Source organism: Acanthopagrus latus, chromosome 15, assembly GCF_904848185.1.
Source record: "Acanthopagrus latus isolate v.2019 chromosome 15, fAcaLat1.1, whole genome shotgun sequence".
Taxonomy (NCBI): Eukaryota; Metazoa; Chordata; class Actinopteri; order Spariformes; family Sparidae; genus Acanthopagrus; species Acanthopagrus latus.
The window spans coordinates 28,344,044-28,365,172 of record NC_051053.1 but is presented as its reverse complement, the minus strand read 5'-3'; the positions used below and the strand labels follow the sequence as shown (position 1 = coordinate 28,365,172).

Here is a 21,129-nt window from a genome sequence, read left to right as displayed (position 1 = left end):
TCATGGAATTTGTGAAGCATTTATGAAATAATTTATTACTGGTATCATTGTAGTCCAAACAAATGTGACGTCGCACACCCTTAAACCAAACAGCAGCCATGTTGAAACTCTCAGGTCAGTCTGATCCTGATCTGCAGAGACATTTGAGGAACACACACACACACACACACACACACACACACACACACACAGATTCCTTGCTTTTATAGAGAGATATTCTGTCATTTGGCTGCTGACACTGATTCTTGAAAATAAGAGGGTGAGCGCCACCTGCTGGACACAGGTGGAGCTGCAGCAGCAGGAGGAGCTGCTGGACTACAGGTGGAGCTGCTGGACTACAGGTGGAGCTGCTGGACTACAGGTGGAGCTGCAGCAGCAGGTGGAGCTGCTGGACTACAGGTGGAGCTGCAGCAGCAGGTTGAGCTGCAGCAGCAGGTGGAGCTGCAGCAGCAGGAGGAGCTGCAGCAGCAGGAGGAGCTGCAGCAGCATCTTCACCTCATGTCAAATATTCTTCCTGAGTTATAAATCTGAACACAGACATGAAAAAGGAAGTCAGAACTCCGGTCAGAGAATAGAGTCCACTCAGAAGTCCACTGAGAATCTGTCATGTCACGTCATTGTCTGTAACCACGTATCCCTTTCCATGGGGTCGTGATGTGTTGCTGCTGGAGCCAATCCCAGCCTTGTCTCAGGGCGAGGGCAGGGTGCTCCCTGGATAAGTCGCCAGCTCAGCGCAGGGCTCACTGATGAGCAATGTGGGGTTCAGTATCTTGCTCAAGGACACTTCAGCCTTTCCCGGAGCTGATCACTGGTCGACCTGCTCTACCTGCTGAGCTACAGCCGCCCCCACTGAGAATCTTCATGAGTTAAAGTTTTCTTCAGGATCAAAGTGATCCAGTGTGTTTGTCTAACAGGAGCTCACAGCTGATGTAGCTCACTTTGATGGAGACAGAGACAAACATGACGGTGCAGGAAGCATTAAACTGTGAGAGGGTCATGAACTGATCTGGGTTCAGTCTCCTGGGTTAACAGGTGGTGTCACACTCTGATCCGGCTGCAGCGTGAGGATCATGTGTTTACATCCTGTTCTGCAGTTTGATCCAGACGAGGCGTGCAGCTCAGATCACATGTGAACATTTAAAAAGCTAAAAGTGCGGAAGTTGATTTGATGATTTAATGAAGTGTTGTGTCGACGGCTCCTGAGTCCTTATGAACTAATAAAACATCTTTGCTAACATTTCAAATAGAAAATAACTAAAATTCATAAAATAAACCAAACAATCAAATGAAATCACTAAATTAATGTGAAACAATTAATCACCAATAATGACTTTAGCTGTTCTCTGCATAATAAAGTTTATGATGCTGTTACAAAGTGGCCAGTGATGTGATGTGATGTGACGATAAGATATCATTAATTAAAGATAAGAAGAAATAAAATCTTTCTCTGCGTCTGTTTTATTCTTGTTTATCATCTTCTTTTCCTCGTTCCCGTCATGTTTCCTCCGACCTCGTTAACTGTCTGAGCTCGAAACGAGCCATTTTAAAAATCCTGGACATCACACTTCCTGTTTACCTCCCCAGCTGACCTGAGGTCAGGTAGGAGTGTAGTTTCTGGGCTGTCTTCCTCAAAAGTGTCGGCATGTAGTATGTTGATAAAAGAATTCTGCGGAGGCAAGGCTGGGTGGAATGATAGAGCAGTCTTTATTGAGACAAACTTCGGTTAGCCGAGCGTCCGAGCAGAGTGTGGCCCCACATCTGATGTTCTCCAAACAGGGCAAAGTAATGCCAAACGTTTTTGCCCTCTTGCCCTATCAGAACTCCTACGCCTTCGATCTTAGGAATTCTACCAAATGCCACCCCCCTTCTCTTCCTGTGCGAGGGTTTTTAGAGTCCCTTTCTAGCACACACCCACTTCTCCTAATTGGTCACTTTGGTAAATTATCCAATGGACTAAAAGAGGAGTTGACCTGTCTCCCTCGTAAACTCATCTGACTTGGCTGCATTCAACTTCATGTCTTGTCCCCAAAATGACCCAAGTGGGTTTCCTGCTCTTCTACAGGCACAAACACAAACATTTGAGCATCTCCCACCATCTGGCGTGGGGGTCAATCTTAGGTTTACTGCTTTATCCTGGTCTGCCACCTGATAACCTTTGGCACTTACACAGTTACCACTCTGACCCCTGGAGCTGTAAATCCACTCTATTTGTATTCTTAACTCACATGAGGAGAAACAATTAGTAACCAAAGATGTGTAGAAAACACACAGATACTACAGGAGCTCAGTGAAACCTGAAATCCTTCACTGATAACTGATGATCAGCTCAGCGGGTGAATCTCTCTTTATGTTTAATCATGTTCAATAAAATCAAAATTCACACTTGAAACTGGACAGTTTTTCAGTGTTCTGCTGCGAGGGGAGAGATCCAGAGTCTCACCAGGTTCTGATCCGGAGCTCAGAGATGACTTTGCAACTTGAGGGATTAAAAATGTGGTTCTGTTCCATTCTGTTGATCAGCCTGACTGCAGCAGTGATCCAGAGCGGACCTCCAGGTTCTGTTCTGTTGACTGCTGACTGGAGCTGGAGGGGAAATGGACTTTACCTTATGAACATCACGTTACAGAGAGGAGACAGAGAACCAGAACCAGAACCAGAACCAGAGTGTGTGCTGAGTGCTGACTTCACTCAGAGCTTCATCTCAACTCTCTAATGTGTTAAAGTTCTCTTCTGGTTCTGTTGGGTCTGGTTCTCAGACTTCCTTCCTCTCTGACTCTCCTGAAGTTACTGACAGACGACAGATGAAACTCAGCGTCACCTCGAGGAACCTGGAGGATTATTCTGCTAGAACTTTGTTGGAAACCTTAGTGATGATGTGAGAACAGAACTGAACTTCATGCAGAACAAGGGTCCAGTTGGTTTTACACTTTTTAATGCAGAGATTGTTGTTGACATTCACCGAAAAAACAACAAGTTAATTTTTCATTGAACCACTTCTTAATATTTCATGTTTTACTGCAGGAGAGGGTGGATGGACTGAAGGTTCTGTCACAGGCTCGTCTGCAGGTTTCTTCTATTTAAAAAATCCTCCCAAGACGTTCTTCACACCTGAGACAAGAGACAGAAAGACACACAGACAATATTAAAAACAGCTGACGGACGATCAGACGACTCTGACAGATTTTTATAACCACGAATCATCTTTGACCTTCTGTAAAATGCACCATTTGTAATAAATCCTGTGAGACGTCTGTGAAGCTATCTAATGTTAGCATGCTAATAGGCTAAATTAAGTTGAGGAAAATAGTGGACTATCTACTGGCTAAACATCAGCATGTTAGCATGCTGATGTTAGCATGTAGCACAGACCAGCACCAAATCACAACATGCATTGTGATTGGTCAGGTGGCTAATTAGCTTCAGTTTCGTCCATTTTAACCATCAGTTCTAACTTGCTGCTGCCTCGTCTTGAACAACCCGACGACCTGCTGCGAAATGTTTTCTTCAGTCTGTGTATTCTACCTGACATGTTTTGTGTCTGTGCACAACAACTTAAACTTCCACCAGGAACAAATCAAGTATTTCAGATTGAGCTGAAAGGTTCTTTTGATCAACGGTGAACATTTAAGGTCAAAGTTCAGGAAACTGAAATCTTCTGATTGCAGTGTTTCACTGAATTGTTTAGAAGCACTCACCTCCTCCACCTCCATCATTTTTATCACCGCCTCCGGTGACGGTGGACATTAAGCCTCCTAATGCTCCGCCTCCACCTCCATCATTGCCGCCTCCAGCGATGCCTGAGAGGACGTTTCCTAGTCCGCCGCCTCCTGATGACTCCTCCCCTCCTCCTGATGACTCCTCCCCTTTGTTTCCTCCACCGCTCAGAATGTTGGTCACGACTTCCTCTGCAGAACAAACACCTGGTCAGTTTCTCAGCACCTGGTGATGTCATACTGTGATAAAAACCAGCATGGACGCCCCCCGTTAGTGTAACTGTGGTATCTTAAATCCATCAGACGGCTAATCGAGAGCTGAAGAATGAATGAATGAAGAATCCGTCTGTCAGAGCTGAAAGGTTCTAAAGTTTATGAGAAATTTAAATAAGTCCAGAACCAACTTGTGACATAACAGTTCTTATGTGTGAGGAGCAGCTGCCTGGAGCTCCAGACGGGCGCGGTTACAGCATCATTTAAACTAAAGTAATTAAGTCAAGTGACCTGAGGCTCCTGATGGTGCACCGCCCGCCTGCTGCACCCTGGAGGAAAAAACAAACGCAGGTGACGACTGATCGATAACACGAGTCCATCGCAGATTTCTTTAAGTTTGACTGGAGACAGTACGAACCTGAAACAGCTCGACTCCTCTCTGATCGCAGGTCAGATCACACCGAATAATAATATTACGATAATGTTTCCTCATGATTCTCCACATTGTTTAATAATCCCCCATGTATTCTGTATGTATTGATAATCAATCATTAGTATTGATCATGAGCTCTGAGGGAAACACTCAGACACACATGATGGAGTTAAATTCAAACTTCAGCCTGATGAGTTTCATTCCTTTGGAAACAAACAAACAAACTTCTGCAGATTAAACATCTGTAAACCTCCTCCATCTCTGGATCCTGGTGCTGGTTCTGGTTCTGAACCTGATCTAATCCCGCAGAGACTTTCAAAAAAATGCTCACCTGCTTTTTCCCCAACAATTTTTCCGATGAATTTCTCCATGGCTGCATGCGTGTCGACTGTCTCTGATGCTGCAGCTGTCGGTCTTATAGAGGCAGGTGTCTCTCAGGTGTCTCTCAGGTGTCTCTCAGGTGTCTCTCAGGTGCCGCCTCTCTGGTCTCACCCTGCTGAGGAATCAGGTGCGGTTGCAGGCCGACCTGTCACACAGGTCTCAGTGTGTTTCACCTGTAAACACACACCAGGAGGCCTGCAGGCCTGCAGACTCGTGTTCCTCCCTTCAGAAGAATTTAATGACTCATCACTCTCACTCTGCAACACACTGAAGCTTCAGGTGATGCGTTCAGGTGATGTCAGGTGGCGTTCAGGTGACGTCATCGTCACCTCACAGTGTCTGCAGGCTGCTGTGTGTTTGTTGGTTAGTTCTTTAAAAGTTCAGTACTTGAGTAACTAAGTTACTTTCCAACGTGTAACTGACTGAACGTGTGTGTTGTGTTGTGTTGTGTGTGTTCCTCCTCCTGCTCCTCCTGCTCCATGACAACAGATGTTTATGTGGAGCCTGTTGATGGAGGTGTGAGGAGGCTCAGGTATCTGTGCTGCTCACTGATTGGCTGCAGAATCCAGGTGTTGCCCTGGGCCAGGTATGCTGTGTGTTGTGTTTGACGGGTTCCGCCCAGCACGTCTTCATGCCAACACAAAACCATTAGTTTGATGTTCTTACGCACCTGAGCCTGATGGGCAGTTGCCATGGTTACCTGCTCTGCATCTGGGGCGTTGGATCAGCTCACCTGGTGTTCTTCACCTTTCACACCTGCGTGATGTCATCAGGAAGAGAGTACAAGACACTGACGTCCTGGAGCAAGAATGTAAACAAACATGGTGTCGGAGGCGCTGCGCTGCCACCAGCACCACCAGCACCACCCGCACCACCCGCACCACCCGCACCACCCGCATCACCAGCATCACCCACACCACCCGCATCACCCACACCACCTGCACCACCCGCATCACCAGCATCACCAGCACCACCCGCATCACCCACACCACCTGCACCACCCGCATCACCAGCATCACCAGCACCACCCGCATCACCCACACCACCTGCACCACCCGCATCACCAGCATCACCCACACCACCTGCACCACCAGCACCACCAGCACCACCCGCACCACCTGCATCACCCGCACCACCAGCACCACCCGCACCACCCGCACCACCCGCACCACCCGCACCACCAGCACCACCAGCACCACCAGCATCACCCACACCACCCGCACCACCCGCATCACCAGCATCACCCACACCACCTGCACCACCAGCACCACCAGCACCACCCGCACCACCTGCATCACCCGCACCACCCGCATCACCCACACCACCAGCACCACCAGCACCACCCGCACCACCTGCATCACCCACACCACCTGCACCACCAGCACCACCAGCACCACCCGCACCACCTGCATCACCCGCACCACCTGCACCACCCGCACCACCAGCACCACCCGCATCACCCGCACAACCAGCACCACCAGCACCACCTGCACCACCAGCACCACCAGCACCACCTGCACCACCAGCACCACCCGCATCACCCGCACCACCAGCACCACCTGCACCACCCGCATCACCCGCACCACCAGCACCACCTGCACCACCCGCATCACCAGCACCACCCACACCACCAGCACCACCAGCACCACCAGCACCACCCGCACCACCAGCATCACCCACACCACCTGCACCACCAGCACCACCAGCACCACCCGCACCACCTGCATCACCCGCACCACCTGCACCACCCGCACCACCAGCACCACCCGCATCACCCGCACCACCAGCACCACCAGCACCACCTGCACCACCAGCACCACCCGCATCACCCGCACCACCAGCACCACCTGCCCCACCCGCATCACCCGCACCACCAGCACCACCTGCACCACCCGCATCACCAGCACCACCCACACCACCAGCACCACCAGCACCACCAGCACCACCCGCATCACCAGCACCACCCGCACCACCCGCATCACCAGCACCACCAGCACCACCAGCACCACCCGCACCACCAGCACCACCAGCACCACCAGCACCACAGCCCCTCCTCTCTGAGCAGTCTGCGCTCCTATTGGTTGACAACAAGTCCTGGAACCTTTCAAACGCTCGTTGTCACAAACTGCAGCTGTTAGTTTGAATCTGTTGTGTCGACTAGAACTTTGTGTTTGTTCCGTCATGTTGTTGTGTTCATGTTCCTCTGACGGCCCGTCAGAATCATGTTGACAGCCGGTTTCTGTAGATAATTTCAGTCTTTCATCACAAGTTTAGATTATAAAAAGGCTTAAAGTTAGTCATAACTCTTACTTCCCGTCACTGATCTTTACCTCCGGGTAACATCTCCGAATCCACCTGAGAGAGCGACAGGACGATGTCTGTCTGCTGGCACCTCGACCACAGATGCCAGAACACGATGAACAAACTGACATGAAATGTTTTATTTGAACCACAGAAACTAGTTTGTCTTTTCTTCTGAGGCAGAATGTCTTTTTAAAGTTACATCAGCAAAACACCTGAAAACACTTGACAGATCCTACTGACCACCTGTGATGTGATGTCACTTCCTGCTTTATGAAACAAACCTGTCCATCACTGGGACAAACAGACTCCATGTTTCTACTCAAAGACAGAAAGAAGTTCATGTAGAACATTTGCTGAATGAACAAGAAGGTCCAAATGATGCAGAATGAGTCAGAGACAGAGTTTCACAGAGTTTATAAAGTGTCTCCAACTCAACAACTCACTAAACTGACACATTTGTTAAGGGAGTCTGGGGACTTTCTCCACGGGGACAAAGAAGTCGCCTATATTGTTCCTGTTTAGTGTCTTTGTAACATGTGACATGTTCAGATCAATAACATGTTTCTTCTTTCATAAATGGAGTGTAAATGGTGAAATCAGTGTAAACAGTGTGTTCAAACAGCTGATCAATGTTGGCAGGTAAGACTTTAGCACTTTAGACACAGAAGCAGACAGGCTGGTACAGACATGCTGCCACAAACTGACACTTTTTACAAGGAGACAAACAACTTCAGCTGAAACATTTAATGCTGAATTTACAACAAGGACACAATGAGTCAGAATCTGTCAGAGACACAGTTTCACTACGTTATAAAGTTTGTTTTAACTCAACAACTCTTAAAATCACTGCATTTGTTAAGGGAGTCTGGTGATGTTGTGCAGCAGCTTTGACTGTATTTGCGCAGTAAACTCTGTCACTAGTGCAACAGAAGGAACAAAACAGGAACAAACAGGTTGTTGTTGTAATAATCAAGATGGCCGCCATTCAGGCCTGGAAATAAGATGTTGGATGTAACAGTGTGAGAATCTAGTTTCACTACAGGAGCTGTGTTGAACCCGTCTGACAGCAGAATCTTTGATCCAGAGTTGTTTTGTCTCTGCAGCTTCAGTTTGTCAGAATGTACTGAATCACACAAACAAAACAACCGTCGCTCACAGAACCTCCCTCAGACAGAAACACTCAGGACAGCAGAGAAATGCAACCGGGCCAGAAGAGTTGGTCTGTAGTGACTCACTCATCACCTGCCTGTCACCTTCAGAGGGGGGCGTGTCTCACTCTGATTGGCTGAGAGGAGAAAGCCCAAACCTGCTCTCACTAATTAATCAGGAGTCATCACGCACACCTGAGCACCAGGTGATCTGAACCCACTGAGCTCAGTCCAGACAGAAGCAGAACTGAACCAACGAGAACTTAGATCTCTGAAACATGAAACGTGTCAGTGTGACTCGATGTGTTGTTGTTTCTGATGACATGACGTGTGTGTGTGTGTGTGTGTGTGTGTGTGTGAGAGTGAGAGAGATCCACTTTATCGTGTTTATGAGTTTATTTTAATTTGTTTAATGAGCGTTGTGCTGAAATAACGTGGTGTGTGTAGGAAGTCGTCTGTTTCAGCCTGAGAGCCTCACTAGACTCTTCTCCTCCCCGTCGAGCAGGAGGAGGATGTTTTTCTTGTATGAACACGTCATCGGAAACTTTCTTTTAGTAATTTACAACAAATAACCACGTGGTCTTTCAGCCCCGTCAAAATAAGATGCACTCCTTTTCCTCAGGTCAAACGAGGTCCAGCACGATGGAGTCTTCTCTGTCTCTCAGAAGGAAGCAGAACTGTTTTCTAACACAGATGTTGTGATTTAATGTGTCTTTAACGATTGTAAATTAGATAATGACATCTGATGTCTACATCTCTCTCTGAGTGGGGAAGTCCCACTGCAGTCTCTATACTCATCCAACTTCCAATAGGTGATCAATAATTAATAAACTACAGTCTCACCTTCTTAATTTGAATTCATCATGAAACTGTTGGATATATCCATAAAACTGATGCTGTCCATGTTTCTCCATGTTAAGCCAAGATGAAGTTTATTGTTGAATGAGTTTGTGTGGAGTAAAACTTCAGCCCTTCCTGTCGGTGAGTCTTGGTGAGTGGAAGTGAAACTGCAGAACATTCTTCTCTGTGTTTAACACTTTATTATCTCCCAGTGAAATGTCTCTGACATGTTGTTCAGATAAGACTTGGCCTTGTTCCTCTGTGCATTCATGTATTCATATGATAAGTGATCATAATCATGTTGCATCTGTTCACATAGACAAAATTCCACTTTCAAGCACAGTGACGTTCTGGAAAAGTTCAACATGATTTTGAAACATTGAAACAAGAGTTGAGTTTAATTTGCGCATTTTCATTTGCACATCATTTCTTGTAACTGTTCACTGCCAGCCGGTCTGCTCCTTTTATACTTTTACCCAAAAAACAGATTATGTATATATATTTATATTGTAGTGTTATTTTTTTTTACTTTTTAAAATAGTTTATGTTGTTCATTTGTTATATTTTCTATTCTTTAAATAGTTGATATTGTTAATTTGTTATATTTTCACTTAATAGTCATTTGATGCATGCACCAATATCACCACAACAAATTCCTCGTATGTGTAAAATCGTACTTGGCAATAAGCTTTTTCTGATTCTGATTCTGATTCTGAATTAAACTTTTGTGAGTCTCAACACAGACTCTCTTCTGCTCGTCTCTCACTCTATTCCTCTCACTCATCCATCTCTCCTTTCTTCTCTTTCTTTTAATTTAAAGCACAATCTTTACTTTATTTTTATCTTTTTATTTAAGTTTTTAACAGAACAAAGTTCTTTTCTTTTTGATTTTTGATTTTCAATATATCATTAAAGTATCACTGCCTGATTCAGAAGAAGTTGAATTAGTTTAAGAATCAGAACTTAAGAACCACCGCTGGAAACCACAAAGAAAAGTCTTTTTCAAGACTGTCCTCATTTGATGAAGAACGTTGCAGTAATTGTCTGGTTCAGAAACAACTGGTCTCCCACTAAAAAGAGACTTTATGTGAGACCGACACAGCTCCCAGTGCAGAAACCCTGCTGGGTCTTTGGACCAAGAGTTCCTCAACAGAGTACCGGCCTTCCCTCTGGCTATCGGACCGATGTGCCGTGCCGCCGTCCAACTTAAGAGAATTAAGTAGTGTATCTCCTACATGTGCCTGTCATGTGACACCGGAACCATCAGCTGTTGATGTGGACTTTGACTGTAAGACTGAGCTGAAGCATCGACATATACTTTATAATGTATTGTTTTCATTTAAAGTAATTTAATGAGTATGTTGCGTCTCAGAGAAACTCACACAGGATCTAACATGAAATAATTACATCTGAATCTGAAGTCTGGTTCAAACACGCCAGCAGCTGAAGTCATAAACATTAACAACACGTGAATGTTCGGGTGGAGCTGACGTTCGTTCAGGGTTAATTAGAGGAGTTTAAACCTGTTCAGCAGAAACTTCATGTTCTGTGTGAACACCTTCTGTTGTCTCGAGCTCCTCCTGAACAGGTCTCTCTGTTTTGCTCTCAGTCAGGAGGTTCTGTGTGTGTTCTGAGTGTTTACATGTGAATTACAATAAATCCATGAACCTGCTGATCCTCCGGCTCTGTGTCAGAACCAGAACTGAGCTGAAGATGGAGGACGAGCCTGTTGGTCTGCAGCTCGTCACCTTGTTTCTGCTTGAAATCTTTAGGTTGAGAATATCTTCAGTGAGTGAATGTGAGCTTGGGACGCCTGGGATCTTTCTGTGTGGAGTTTGTATGTTCTCCCTGTGCAAGCGTAGGTTTTCACCGGGTACTCCGGCTTCCTCCCACAGTCCAAAAACATACTGAGGTTAATTGATTATTCTAAATTGTCCGTAGGTGTGAATGAGAGTGTGGTTGTTCGTCTCTATGTGTGGCCCTGTGATAGACTGGCGACCTGTCCAGGGTGTCCCCTGCCTTCGCCCTAAGTCAGCTGGGATAGGCTCCAGCCCCCCCGCGACCCTGCAGAGGATTAAGCGGCGTACAGATAATGTGTACAGATGATGGATGGATGGAGTGAATGTGAGCCGTGACCCTGCTGCTGTGTGCAGGTGAGTCACAGGTCTACCTGTCACCTGCAGCTCTCTGGCTCCGCCTCCTGGCCCTCAGCTGAAGGTGTTGTAGAGGTTTGTTACCATCCGGACTCATTTCTTTAGCTTGGGTCACATTCAACAAACCGTTTGCTGAGCTGTGCGACGGAGAGCGTTCTGGTGTCAGGTGTGTCACAGCCCAGTCTGGCTCAGTGTGGAGGAGGTGAGACAGGTAACACAGACCACCTGTCTGTCTGACTGCAACACATTCACACTCCTGATCACTGAGTGGAAGCAACTTGTAATGTTCTCCTGAACAGCGACAGCAGGCGGGTCTCTCACTGGTTCTGATTCTGTCCCCGGCTCACTGAAAACCTCGGCCCAGTATATTGCCAGAACCTGGTCTGTGTTCATTCTTGAAGCCCATGACCTGATGTTCACCTTCAGGTCCAACAGTTTATGTCAGTGGAGCCTCTCAGTGTGATTCTCTCTGCAGACGCGTCCTCCCAGGATCCACATGTGCCAGAACCGCCACAAGAACTCAAATATACTGACGTCAATTAAATCTGTGATAGGAAACAGCTGCCTCGAGGGAATTTTAGAATAAATGAAAGTAAAAAAGATAAAGTAATCCCTTCAAGGTACTCAGTAACAGTCACTGTATCAGATTACCACCAGTCTGGATCAGCACCGACTCGGAGCCCGACCCGCCTCCCCGCAACACTCAACTCATGTTGTGTCGGCGCCCCCGAGTGGAGGGAAATATACACTGCGTGTTTAAATAAAGCAGTGAAGAAGAAAGAGACCATCAGCTGGTTTACACTCATTTTATTGAACTTTTGTAAAAGAAGAAATCAGCTGAAGCTCAGGTAACATCACACACAGCCTGCAGGTGTGTGTGTGTGTGTGTGTGTGTGTGTGTGTTGTTAGTGAATGTGTGTTGTGTCAGTAAAGCAACATGCAGTTAAAAGGCTTCAGGTGTTTGTCTGTTGGGGGGCGGAGTCAATCTGGTGATTGACAGGAGGGCGGGGCTTATAGGACACTTGTGGCACCATATGTGAACACCCAGCCAATCAGCTGAGAGTACAGTGGACGACATACGGCCTGACTAAAATCATCTCTGAGTTTAAAAACCTGACATCAGTGTGTACGGTGAGGCAGTGTTACCATGGTGACAGGAGGGGAGGGTTTCTATTGGTTAATGAGGTTAAAGTGCACAGAGGTCAGAGGTCAAAGGGTCGAGCAACAGCCGGCGTATAAATGTTCCTCTTCTCTCGCTGCTCATTGGACAGGAAGAGAGAGGAAGTGACTGCAGACACTGACCGGGAGACAGGAAACAAAATGGAGGACAGTTAATTTAATTCAGTGACATTTAATCTCTTCAATTGAATCTGACTGAAGTCCTCTCAGGTGTCTCCTCACCTACTGAGCTGCCTGCTCAGTCTGTCCTCCTCCTGCTTCTGTCTTTGGGAGGTCGGCCTATAGGAGACAAGATCACAGGTCACATGACTGCTCCTCCAATCAGATCCATCCGTGTGCTGAGCGCCACTTCTCCTACAGCAGCTGCTGTTACTCACATATATATATATATATATATATATATATATATATATATATATATATGTATATATATGTATGTATGTGTGTATATATATATATATATATATATACATACATATATACATATATATATATATATATACATATATATATATATATATATACACACACACATACATACATATATATATACATATATATATATATATATATATATATATATATATATATACATATATATACATATATATATATATATATATATATATATATATATATATATATATATATATATATATATATATGTATATACTGTATATGTGTGAACGAGTTGGACCAATCACACGGCTCTGCCTTCTAACAAGGTGGCCATGTTTGTTTGCGTCAGTAGTTTTGGGGGAGTGTGGCTGACAGCAGCCGCTGCAGGAGACAGCGCCTCCTATCTGCAGGAGATCCATGAAGAAGAAGCCGAGCTGAGAGAAACGGCCGTGTTAGTCGGTGCTGGAGGAGGTTCTCATGTTTTCAGTGGTCACAGACGGGTCAGAACTTTTCTACACTGCTAACTTCAAACCTGCTCTTCATCTTTCTGCCCCGTCAGAGAAAATGTTGTCAGTTAACTGAGCTGCTGTGATCAGCACTCAGGACTCTGCACACCTGAGACACTGTGACAGTCAGCTGCAGACGGACGAGCAGATATCATCTAATAATATAATATTATCTTTTTAAATGTTTGTTCATTTGGCTGTTTATGTAAATAAACAGTTTTCTTTAAATCTTCTGGACTTGTGATGAATCTTCCAGCCTCATGCTGCTGTTAGTTCCACAGTCAGTCACATCAACAGGAAACAAAGATTTTGAAATATGTGTGAATAAAGTTAGTTGCAGCAGAAACATCAGAGAACATTTAGCGTTAAGGAGCATCATGCCATGCAACCCCCCCGGACCAATCAGGCACCTCCTCAGACACTGGTCCCGCCTCCTCCTGCTCCCAGCCAATCACCAGAGAGTTATGAACAGAAACATGAAACATGAAACATGAAATTTATCCACACGACACAGATTTTATATTAATAACTGTAAAATTATACATTTTATACATTTCACATGAAAACTAAAATTTTAAGTGTTTAAAGTCAAAAATAACAATAAAACTAAGCTCAGATTAATCACAGACTGATGATGAAACAGAATGAGTAAAGAACGACAACAATCACCACAATTTAAACATATAAAACATATAATTATATAATTAGGAATAACAGATCTCATGAATGACATCACTCACTCTGGTGTGACATCACTCACCGCTTTGACCAATCCGCTCGCCACCGCCGCGCTCTCCACCCCCTCCACCGCCACCTGGGCGACCTCGTTGGCCCCGGCGACCGCTGTGTCAGCGGCGACGTTGGCCTGCTCGTTCGTCTTCTGGGCGACTGGACGACAGGAAACAGGAAACAGGAGTCAGGAGACTGTTCAGCTCCTCTCAGCTGGTTAATGTATAATAGTTAAAACTTCAATGAAACTCCAACATGTCTTTTATTCTACGTTATTACAGATTTGTTCCTCTGACACAGTCTGATCACCTGTGTTGACGCTGGTCACGACGCCCTCCATCGTCTTGTTTCCTGGAAAAGAAGAAAGAAAACATTTTCATCCAGAGTCGAATCTTATTTACAGCCTTTAAGCAGAGACTGATACCGTCCGTCATGTCACATCAGAATATCTGATGAGATGCTGACGAGTCGCCTCTGTCATGTCAAACACGCTGAACAGAAAAACAACAGAGAGGTTCTGAGCTGTTGGCTCTGCTCGGCGGATCGTGTGACGCTCGTTTCTCCCTCCTGGATGTTCTGATCCAGATTTATTGTGACGTTTTAATGTAAAAAGAAATCAAACAGATCAGAGTCCCGATATGAAATCATCTCCAGCTGACCTGGTTTCCTCTCCAGCTGCTCGCTCAATCATTTATTCATGTCAGCCAGTTTCCAGAACGGCTGCAGGACTGAACGTCACGTCTGTTGTTCTCTGTTCATCATTTTAATGCTGCAGCTCTAAACAACATTTATGTTCAGTATAAATCAACTGATATTGATAAAAGAGAAGTGACGTCCATAAAACATGTCATCGTTTATCAGCTGACTGTTGTTGGATACCAATTACATTTTATAATAAAAGGAATCTGTCAAAGTAATCAGTAAATAAATCGCACCGTCAGGTCTGTGCACAGTACGTCTCTGGGCTCTCATTGGCTCTTGTCTCTGTCTCTAGTGGACGTGAGAGGAAGTGCAGCAGGTCTGAGCGGGCCTGTGGTTTGGTCCTGGTCCAGTTCTCCCTGTGGGCGTCCGGCTGCTCGGACATGTGATGATCAGAATGAACAGAGTCTTTGTGTGATTCACACAAACAGCAGCTGTCTGATGTTCAGCAGCAGCTACAGGAACCAGAGCTCATGTATATTTAATGAGCCTGCAGGTTTCATCTCCACTAATGGACTTTAATCAATAGACAATTAGTATGTTTTGATCCTCGGACCACAAGCTGAACAGGAAGTGTCCCGGTACCAAGACGGTGAGGACACAGGAAAGGATCTGAACTGAATCTACAGCGAGAACAAGCCGCCTGATCCAGACGGACTCACGTGGTTCTGTCACATCACACAAACTCATTTTCCTACTTGGCAACTCAACAAAAATGTTGTTTAGTCAGACGGCGACAGAATGTTCTGAGGACAGAACGGTTCTTCACCCAGAACCCAGAGTGTGACGCAACGTGATCTTTGACCTGCAGACTGAGTGGAGGGCCCCGGACCCGACACGAGGATCTGTTGGTTCTGATGGCGGTCCAGGCTGGCAGCCGTGTTGTCTCTGTTAATAATGCTGAGTCATGTTTCACAATGAACTTCTTCTCCAATCACTGAGCAGAAACAGACTGAGGTGAGATTCTATCAGAGTGTTGACAGATCGAGAGCAGCAGGGGGCGCTGCAGCACACACACACACACACACACACATGCATACACACACACGCACACGCACACATGCATACACACACACACACACACATACACACACACACACACACACACGCACACATGCATACACACACACACACACACACCCACATACACACACACGCACACACACACACACACACACATACACACACACGCACACACACACACACACACACACACACACACACACACGCACACACGCACACACACACGCACACACACACACACGCACACACACGCATACACACACGCATACACACACATACACACACGCATTGTGAATATTTTAACATTCATCTTCGTGTCCGTCATCCAACTTTAATGTTGAACTCCTCCTCCACTCATCCCTCCATCGTCTCCCAGCACAAACTAAAATCACAGACGGATTCATGTCCAGCTTTTCTCTCACATTTCCTTCATTTCCTGTCATCCATCCATCCATCCATCCATCCATTTCAGTTATATAGTTTATATTTTCTGCATGATGTCATGATGAAACACTGTCTCTCCATCCCTCCGTCCCAGCTGGCTGTTGAACATCCTGCAACGAACTTCTCACATTTCTAAAAATGTAATGTGAAATGTTTATTTCTGCACTTCTCCTCTTTCATCAGTCCTCCATCCCTCTTCTATGTCCTCTCTCTCTCCTCTCAGAGACCTTCAACTCTTCAGATTTATCTCACAACTTCACCATGAGCTGCACTTTTAATATTTTAGGGCTCAGCTTGTCCTCCCTCCCTCCATCCCTCCCTCTGTCCTCCAAGTCACAGATTTCATCATTTAAAGTCAAACTGAACTTTTTATCTGCCATTTGTTTTTTAACTCCTCTCCCATCATCCCTCCATCATCCACCCATCCATCCGCCCTCTCACCGACATAGATGACCCCCTCCTTGGTCTTGGCGGCGGCCTCCTCCACTCCGGCCTTCGTCTTCTCGGCGGCGGCCACCACTCCACCCTTCGCCATTGAGATTCCCTTCTTCAGAGCGTCCATGATGCTTTGCTTCTCCTCTCGTCTTCTTCTTCTTCTCCTATTCACTCGTTTCCTCTCCTCTTCTTCTACCTCTTCCTCTTCTGCTGCTCTGTCTGCCTCTGTCGTCTCGTCTTGTTCTCCCTGCTAATGGATGAGAGAGAGAGAGAGAGAGAGAGAGAGAGAGAGAGACAGAGAGAGACAGCGAGAGAGACAGAGAGAGAGACAGAGACAGAGAGACAGAGAGAAACAGAGAGAGAGAGAGAGGGAGAGAGGTGGAGGGGCGTGTCCAGGGAGCGGCCAGCTGTGATTGGCTCTCTGCCCGGTCAAAGGCGGGACCACAGTGTAGAGATTCATAAAGCTTCAGATTCTGTTGACGTTTGTTTATATTTCACACAAATAATAAATAAACAGCTGGATTCTCATCAGATCCAGGAGAACCAGAACCAGAACCAGAACCAGAAAGTCTCAACTGAGTGCTGACTTCAGTCTGAGCTTCAGCTGAGCCTGAGTGACTGAGCCTGAGTGACTGAGGCTGAGTGAACATCTGCTCTGTGTTGGATTCAGTTTGACAGAACAAGAAGTGAACTTTACTGTCAGAACGATCCAGAAGCACCTTTCAGACGCCATGTTTGTTTGTTGTCATTGTTGTTTCTGTCCCTGTCTCTAGCTCCTCCTTCCTGATGACATCACACAGGATTTTAACTGTGATTGGCTGCTGTTATGTCTCGTGGCTGAACCAGAGCGTCCTGGTAGACACTCGCTGTATCGCAGCTAAAAATTCCCCCATAGCCAAAAAACAAGAACTGCAGCTGAGGTCGATGACGACTTCCTGTTCTGTTTGATTCATGTAGGTTTCATATTTGTAAAACTTTGCTCAGGCTAATTAAATACCAGTGATGTCATCACGATGTAAAGTCTATGGGTCGACCTGGAGCTGGTGGGCGGGCCAGCAGGGAAAACTCAATGGGCCAAATAATGAGGAAGTTAACGCTGAGCGACTCTCGTTGTTCTGAACGGGTCCATCTTTACATCTGGTTCCTCTGTAAATCTGAGGTTTAGGATCTGACGGACAGAAACATCACAGAGTCTCAGCATAATGCGCCAACATGGCCGCCGGCTGACATCACAGAGGAGAGAGAGGGGAGGTGAAGAGAAGGAGCAGGAGGAGTCTTCTGTGTCCTGACAGGAACCTGAGCATGACTCAGCTACACACACACACACACACACACACACACACACACACACACACACACACACACACACTTCTCTCAGACACACCCTTGGCTGCCTCACCCCTCCCCTGATTGGCTGACAGCTGGCGCCGGTCTATTCTTAGACTGATTTTATTTCATTTCATTGGGATGCTCAGATGCATTATTGGCTGCTGTGGGTTACCGTGGCAATGAGAGCTGCACTGATCAATACTGACACACACACACGCACACACACACCATCAGTAGGGTCATGAAGCAGATCGTTCATGAGACTCGAGCACAGAAACACTCGGAGAAGAGAAACCTGTGATTCAGGAGAGTCTGCTGACCTGACTCATGGCTGGAGACAGACCCAGAACACCCAGAACCGCTCAGCTTGGACCGAGGCACAGCTGAGACCCGAGGAACCTGGAAGAAGAACGTGGTGTCAGCAGATCACTGAAACACTCTGAAAGGCTGTTCACACAACCAACATGGAGGATCAAGAGACCGAGCCGGGCCAAGAACTAACCCGAGACAACACACAGGTTAAAAGAGCTCGTTGTCACCAGCTGAAAACACTCGGGTCCGATTATACAGTCCAGTGGTTCTCAACATGGGCTCAGGACCCTCCAGAGGGTCGCCACCTGAATCTGAGGGGTCGTCATGTGATTCAGTCTGTACGCCCAGCAGAAGTTCTTATCAGACCACCAGAACTCTGACATCACAGCTGAGTCCAACTGTGAGCCAGACAGCAGCTCACTGTGTGTGTGTGTGTGTGTGTGTGTGTGTGTGTGTGTGTGTGTGTGTGTGTGTGTGTGTGTGTGTGTCAGCAGACAATGAAGTCTTTAATTCAGATGAAACAGAAGATAACAGAGTGGAAAATAACTTCAGCACAATAACACACACACAGAAACACACACACACACTTGATGAGTTGTGATCAGCACAGTTAATGATCCAATGTGACGGACTGTGGACTGTTTATTGACAGAATAATTAAAGAACCACTGACATCAGAGCTGTGTGGACCCAAAGCCCGTGTAGAGCTGGTACTGAATCTGTTCTGCTGTGTTAACGGCAGCTGACTCAGCAGCAGAGGATCTGTACAGCTCGCTCCAGATCACCTCTGTGAGGAATTCAACAGCTGCCTGCTAATTGATCACTGCAGCATCCTAATGAGCGAGTGTGTGTGTGTGTGTGTGTGTGTGTGTGTGTGTGTGTGTGTGTGTGTGTGTGTGTGTGTGTGATCACTTCAGTTTCAGAACAACAGTGTCATGAATGTTTCTGCAGCAGACTTCAGAAGAACGTCTTCACACACAGAATAAATAATAACACGTCATTAGTTTGTAATTAGTCTGATGATCAGTAGATCAGAGACATTCAGCATCAATACTTATAATATCTGTGAGGTCATAACACACAAGGACAGAGCACTGTGAAGGTAGAGAGGTGGCAGGGTCCGCCACATGTCAACACAGTAACATAGTATGAATTGTGTTGGTTTGTTTATTCAGTTTATTTGGTCATGAAAACAAAGAGAGTTTGATTATTCAGTTTGATTCATAAGACAGATTCATAAATAAATAAGCAGCATCTCATGTAAGATTACGACTAAAAACTGTATTTTCACGGTGCAACAGTTTATATCTTCAGTTAATTCACTTTGTGCTGCTGCAGGAACATTACAGTTGTATTTACATTGTGATACAATATAAAGTTCATATGTTTCACATGTTGATATATTGTGACTGTGATGTTAGTTCTCCGTCATGCAGTCTGAGAGAACAGCGACACCGTGTGGTCACAGATATACAGCAGGTGTCATCAGAGGTCAGGTGAGTCCAGGTGTTTTCCTCTCAGATGATTCACATTTTAAACATAACTACATTTTCCTCCACAATAGTAATCTGATTACTCAGCTCCCTCTGTCTCAGTTCACCTCCTGCTTGTTGACTGAGCGTGAAGACGTCTCAGTGTCAGAACAGAACCGTTCTCTGACATCAGCAGTGGACCAGCAGGTGACACTTTCCATCTGTCGGTGTTTCTGCACACTCTCCCTGAGGGGATTACCCACAGTTCATAGGGTTGTAACATTAATGCTGCTGTGTGTTGACCTGTCACCTGTCAAACTCATACTCTAAACATAGCTGCTAACTGCTGCTAACTGTAACTGCAATTAGCTCAACTGTGCAACAAGTGGCGTGTCAGGTGGGAGCTCGGAGCGGGGGGCTAGCTGGTTAGCATGCTAACTTCAATAGATATCTTGGCAACACAAACAGACGTATTGGACAGAACGTCAGGACTGTTTCCTTCATTTTCTGTTAATAATTTTAACTTTTTAACATTTTTAACTGAATTCTTACATACTGCACCTTTAAATGCAGGGTTAGCAGGAGACAAACAACTGATGCTAAACCAAAAGCTAGTGCTCGTTCACACACAGCTGACTCTTCACTCAGTTCATTATTCAAACAACAACACAGTGATTTTCATCTCCGACACCTCTGGACATGTTTGTGTGTTGATGGTTGGTTTGGTTTTTAATCATCATATATTTTAAAATGTTCAATAAAAAGTCATAAAACCACAAGATCATGCGGAGAGCCGACCAGGTGACGTCAGTGAGGTGTCTGAGGGTTTGGGCTTTGAGGCCTTGGAGGGACACTGGGACCCGTCTTACAGGCAGTGGAGTGGTTCTCATACTGGGGCAACCTTCATTATTAATTTAATAATTATTGATGATGAATAAAAACTGTTTAGGGGAACGGATTTGTTCAGTTTGAGAAGCTGCTCTAATGTTTCATTACCTTCAGGGCAGGAAGGACTTCAGTGCAGAAGTGTCAGATCAGCCCGGTTCTGGTTCTGGTCCACACAGTTTGAATTCCAGTCGATGAGTTATTGTCCAGTGAGACGTGACAAGCAGAATCATCTCTATAAATGGTATAAAGAGGGTTTGTTGTTAGCCTCAGTCCTGTGACGTCTGTGGCGTGATCACATTATTTCATTTGATTATTGATCATCGCTGACCGTCTGCCGCCAAACATTCAAAGGCTTCAGGAAAAAAGGTACTCCAGCCACAGTCTATTCCCCCTGCTGCCATCTGACAAAAGATACAGATGTGTCCACTCCCCTACCACCAGACTATTATAACCCCTTTTCGACCAAGGCGGTCCAGGTACCAGGTGCAGAGCCACTGCCTACTCTGGAAACAGTTGTTGGTGTTTCAAC

At 45.9% G+C, this 21,129-nt stretch overlaps 2 protein-coding genes across 3 annotated transcripts; both read right to left on the bottom strand.

The window, feature by feature from the left end:
* Positions 1-2,919: 2,919 nt before the first annotated feature.
* LOC119033302 (glycine-rich protein 23-like) lies at positions 2,920-5,599 on the bottom strand. The gene is made up of 3 exons (XM_037123212.1): positions 4,691-5,599; positions 3,696-3,905; positions 2,920-3,108 (listed from the first exon to the last, which is right to left on the bottom strand). Exons 1-3 carry the CDS (start codon positions 4,728-4,730, stop codon positions 3,074-3,076), a joined length of 285 nt encoding a protein of 94 aa, XP_036979107.1. The 5' UTR covers positions 4,731-5,599; the 3' UTR covers positions 2,920-3,073.
* A 6,377-nt stretch (positions 5,600-11,976) lies between these two features.
* Positions 11,977-20,816, bottom strand: sncga (synuclein, gamma a). 2 transcript variants are annotated; one of them, XM_037123206.1, is made up of 8 exons: positions 20,709-20,816; positions 18,249-18,327; positions 16,606-16,849; positions 14,308-14,349; positions 14,030-14,157; positions 13,680-13,706; positions 12,587-12,643; positions 11,977-12,482 (listed from the first exon to the last, which is right to left on the bottom strand). In XM_037123206.1, the coding sequence occupies exons 2-7, from the start codon at positions 18,255-18,257 to the stop codon at positions 12,587-12,589; spliced, it is 507 nt and encodes a 168-aa protein (XP_036979101.1). In that variant the 5' UTR covers positions 18,258-18,327; positions 20,709-20,816; the 3' UTR covers positions 11,977-12,482. The 2 variants fall into 2 exon arrangements, with proteins under 2 accessions (XP_036979101.1, XP_036979102.1); XM_037123207.1 differs by lacking the exons at positions 13,680-13,706; positions 20,709-20,816 and having other exon boundaries at positions 18,249-18,427.
* Between the last annotated feature and the right edge of the window lie 313 nt (positions 20,817-21,129).

Excerpts from the sequence above, each read along its gene's own strand:
- LOC119033302 (XM_037123212.1), bottom strand. The coding sequence starts at position 4,730 with ATGGAGAAATTCATCGGAAAAATTGTTGGGGAAAAAGCAG. Across the intron at positions 3,906-4,690 it reads AATTGTTGGGGAAAAAGCAG|AGGAAGTCGTGACCAACATT; the intron begins GTGAGCATTTTT and ends TTTGTTCTGCAG. Across the intron at positions 3,109-3,695 it reads AAATGATGGAGGTGGAGGAG|GTGTGAAGAACGTCTTGGGA; the intron begins GTGAGTGCTTCT and ends CTCTTGTCTCAG.
- sncga (XM_037123206.1), bottom strand. Across the intron at positions 14,158-14,307 it reads CGTGACCAGCGTCAACACAG|TCGCCCAGAAGACGAACGAG; the intron begins GTGATCAGACTG and ends CCTGTCGTCCAG. Across the intron at positions 12,644-13,679 it reads CGGGACCAGTGTCTGAGGAG|GCCGACCTCCCAAAGACAGA; the intron begins GTGCCTGATTGG and ends TGTCTCCTATAG.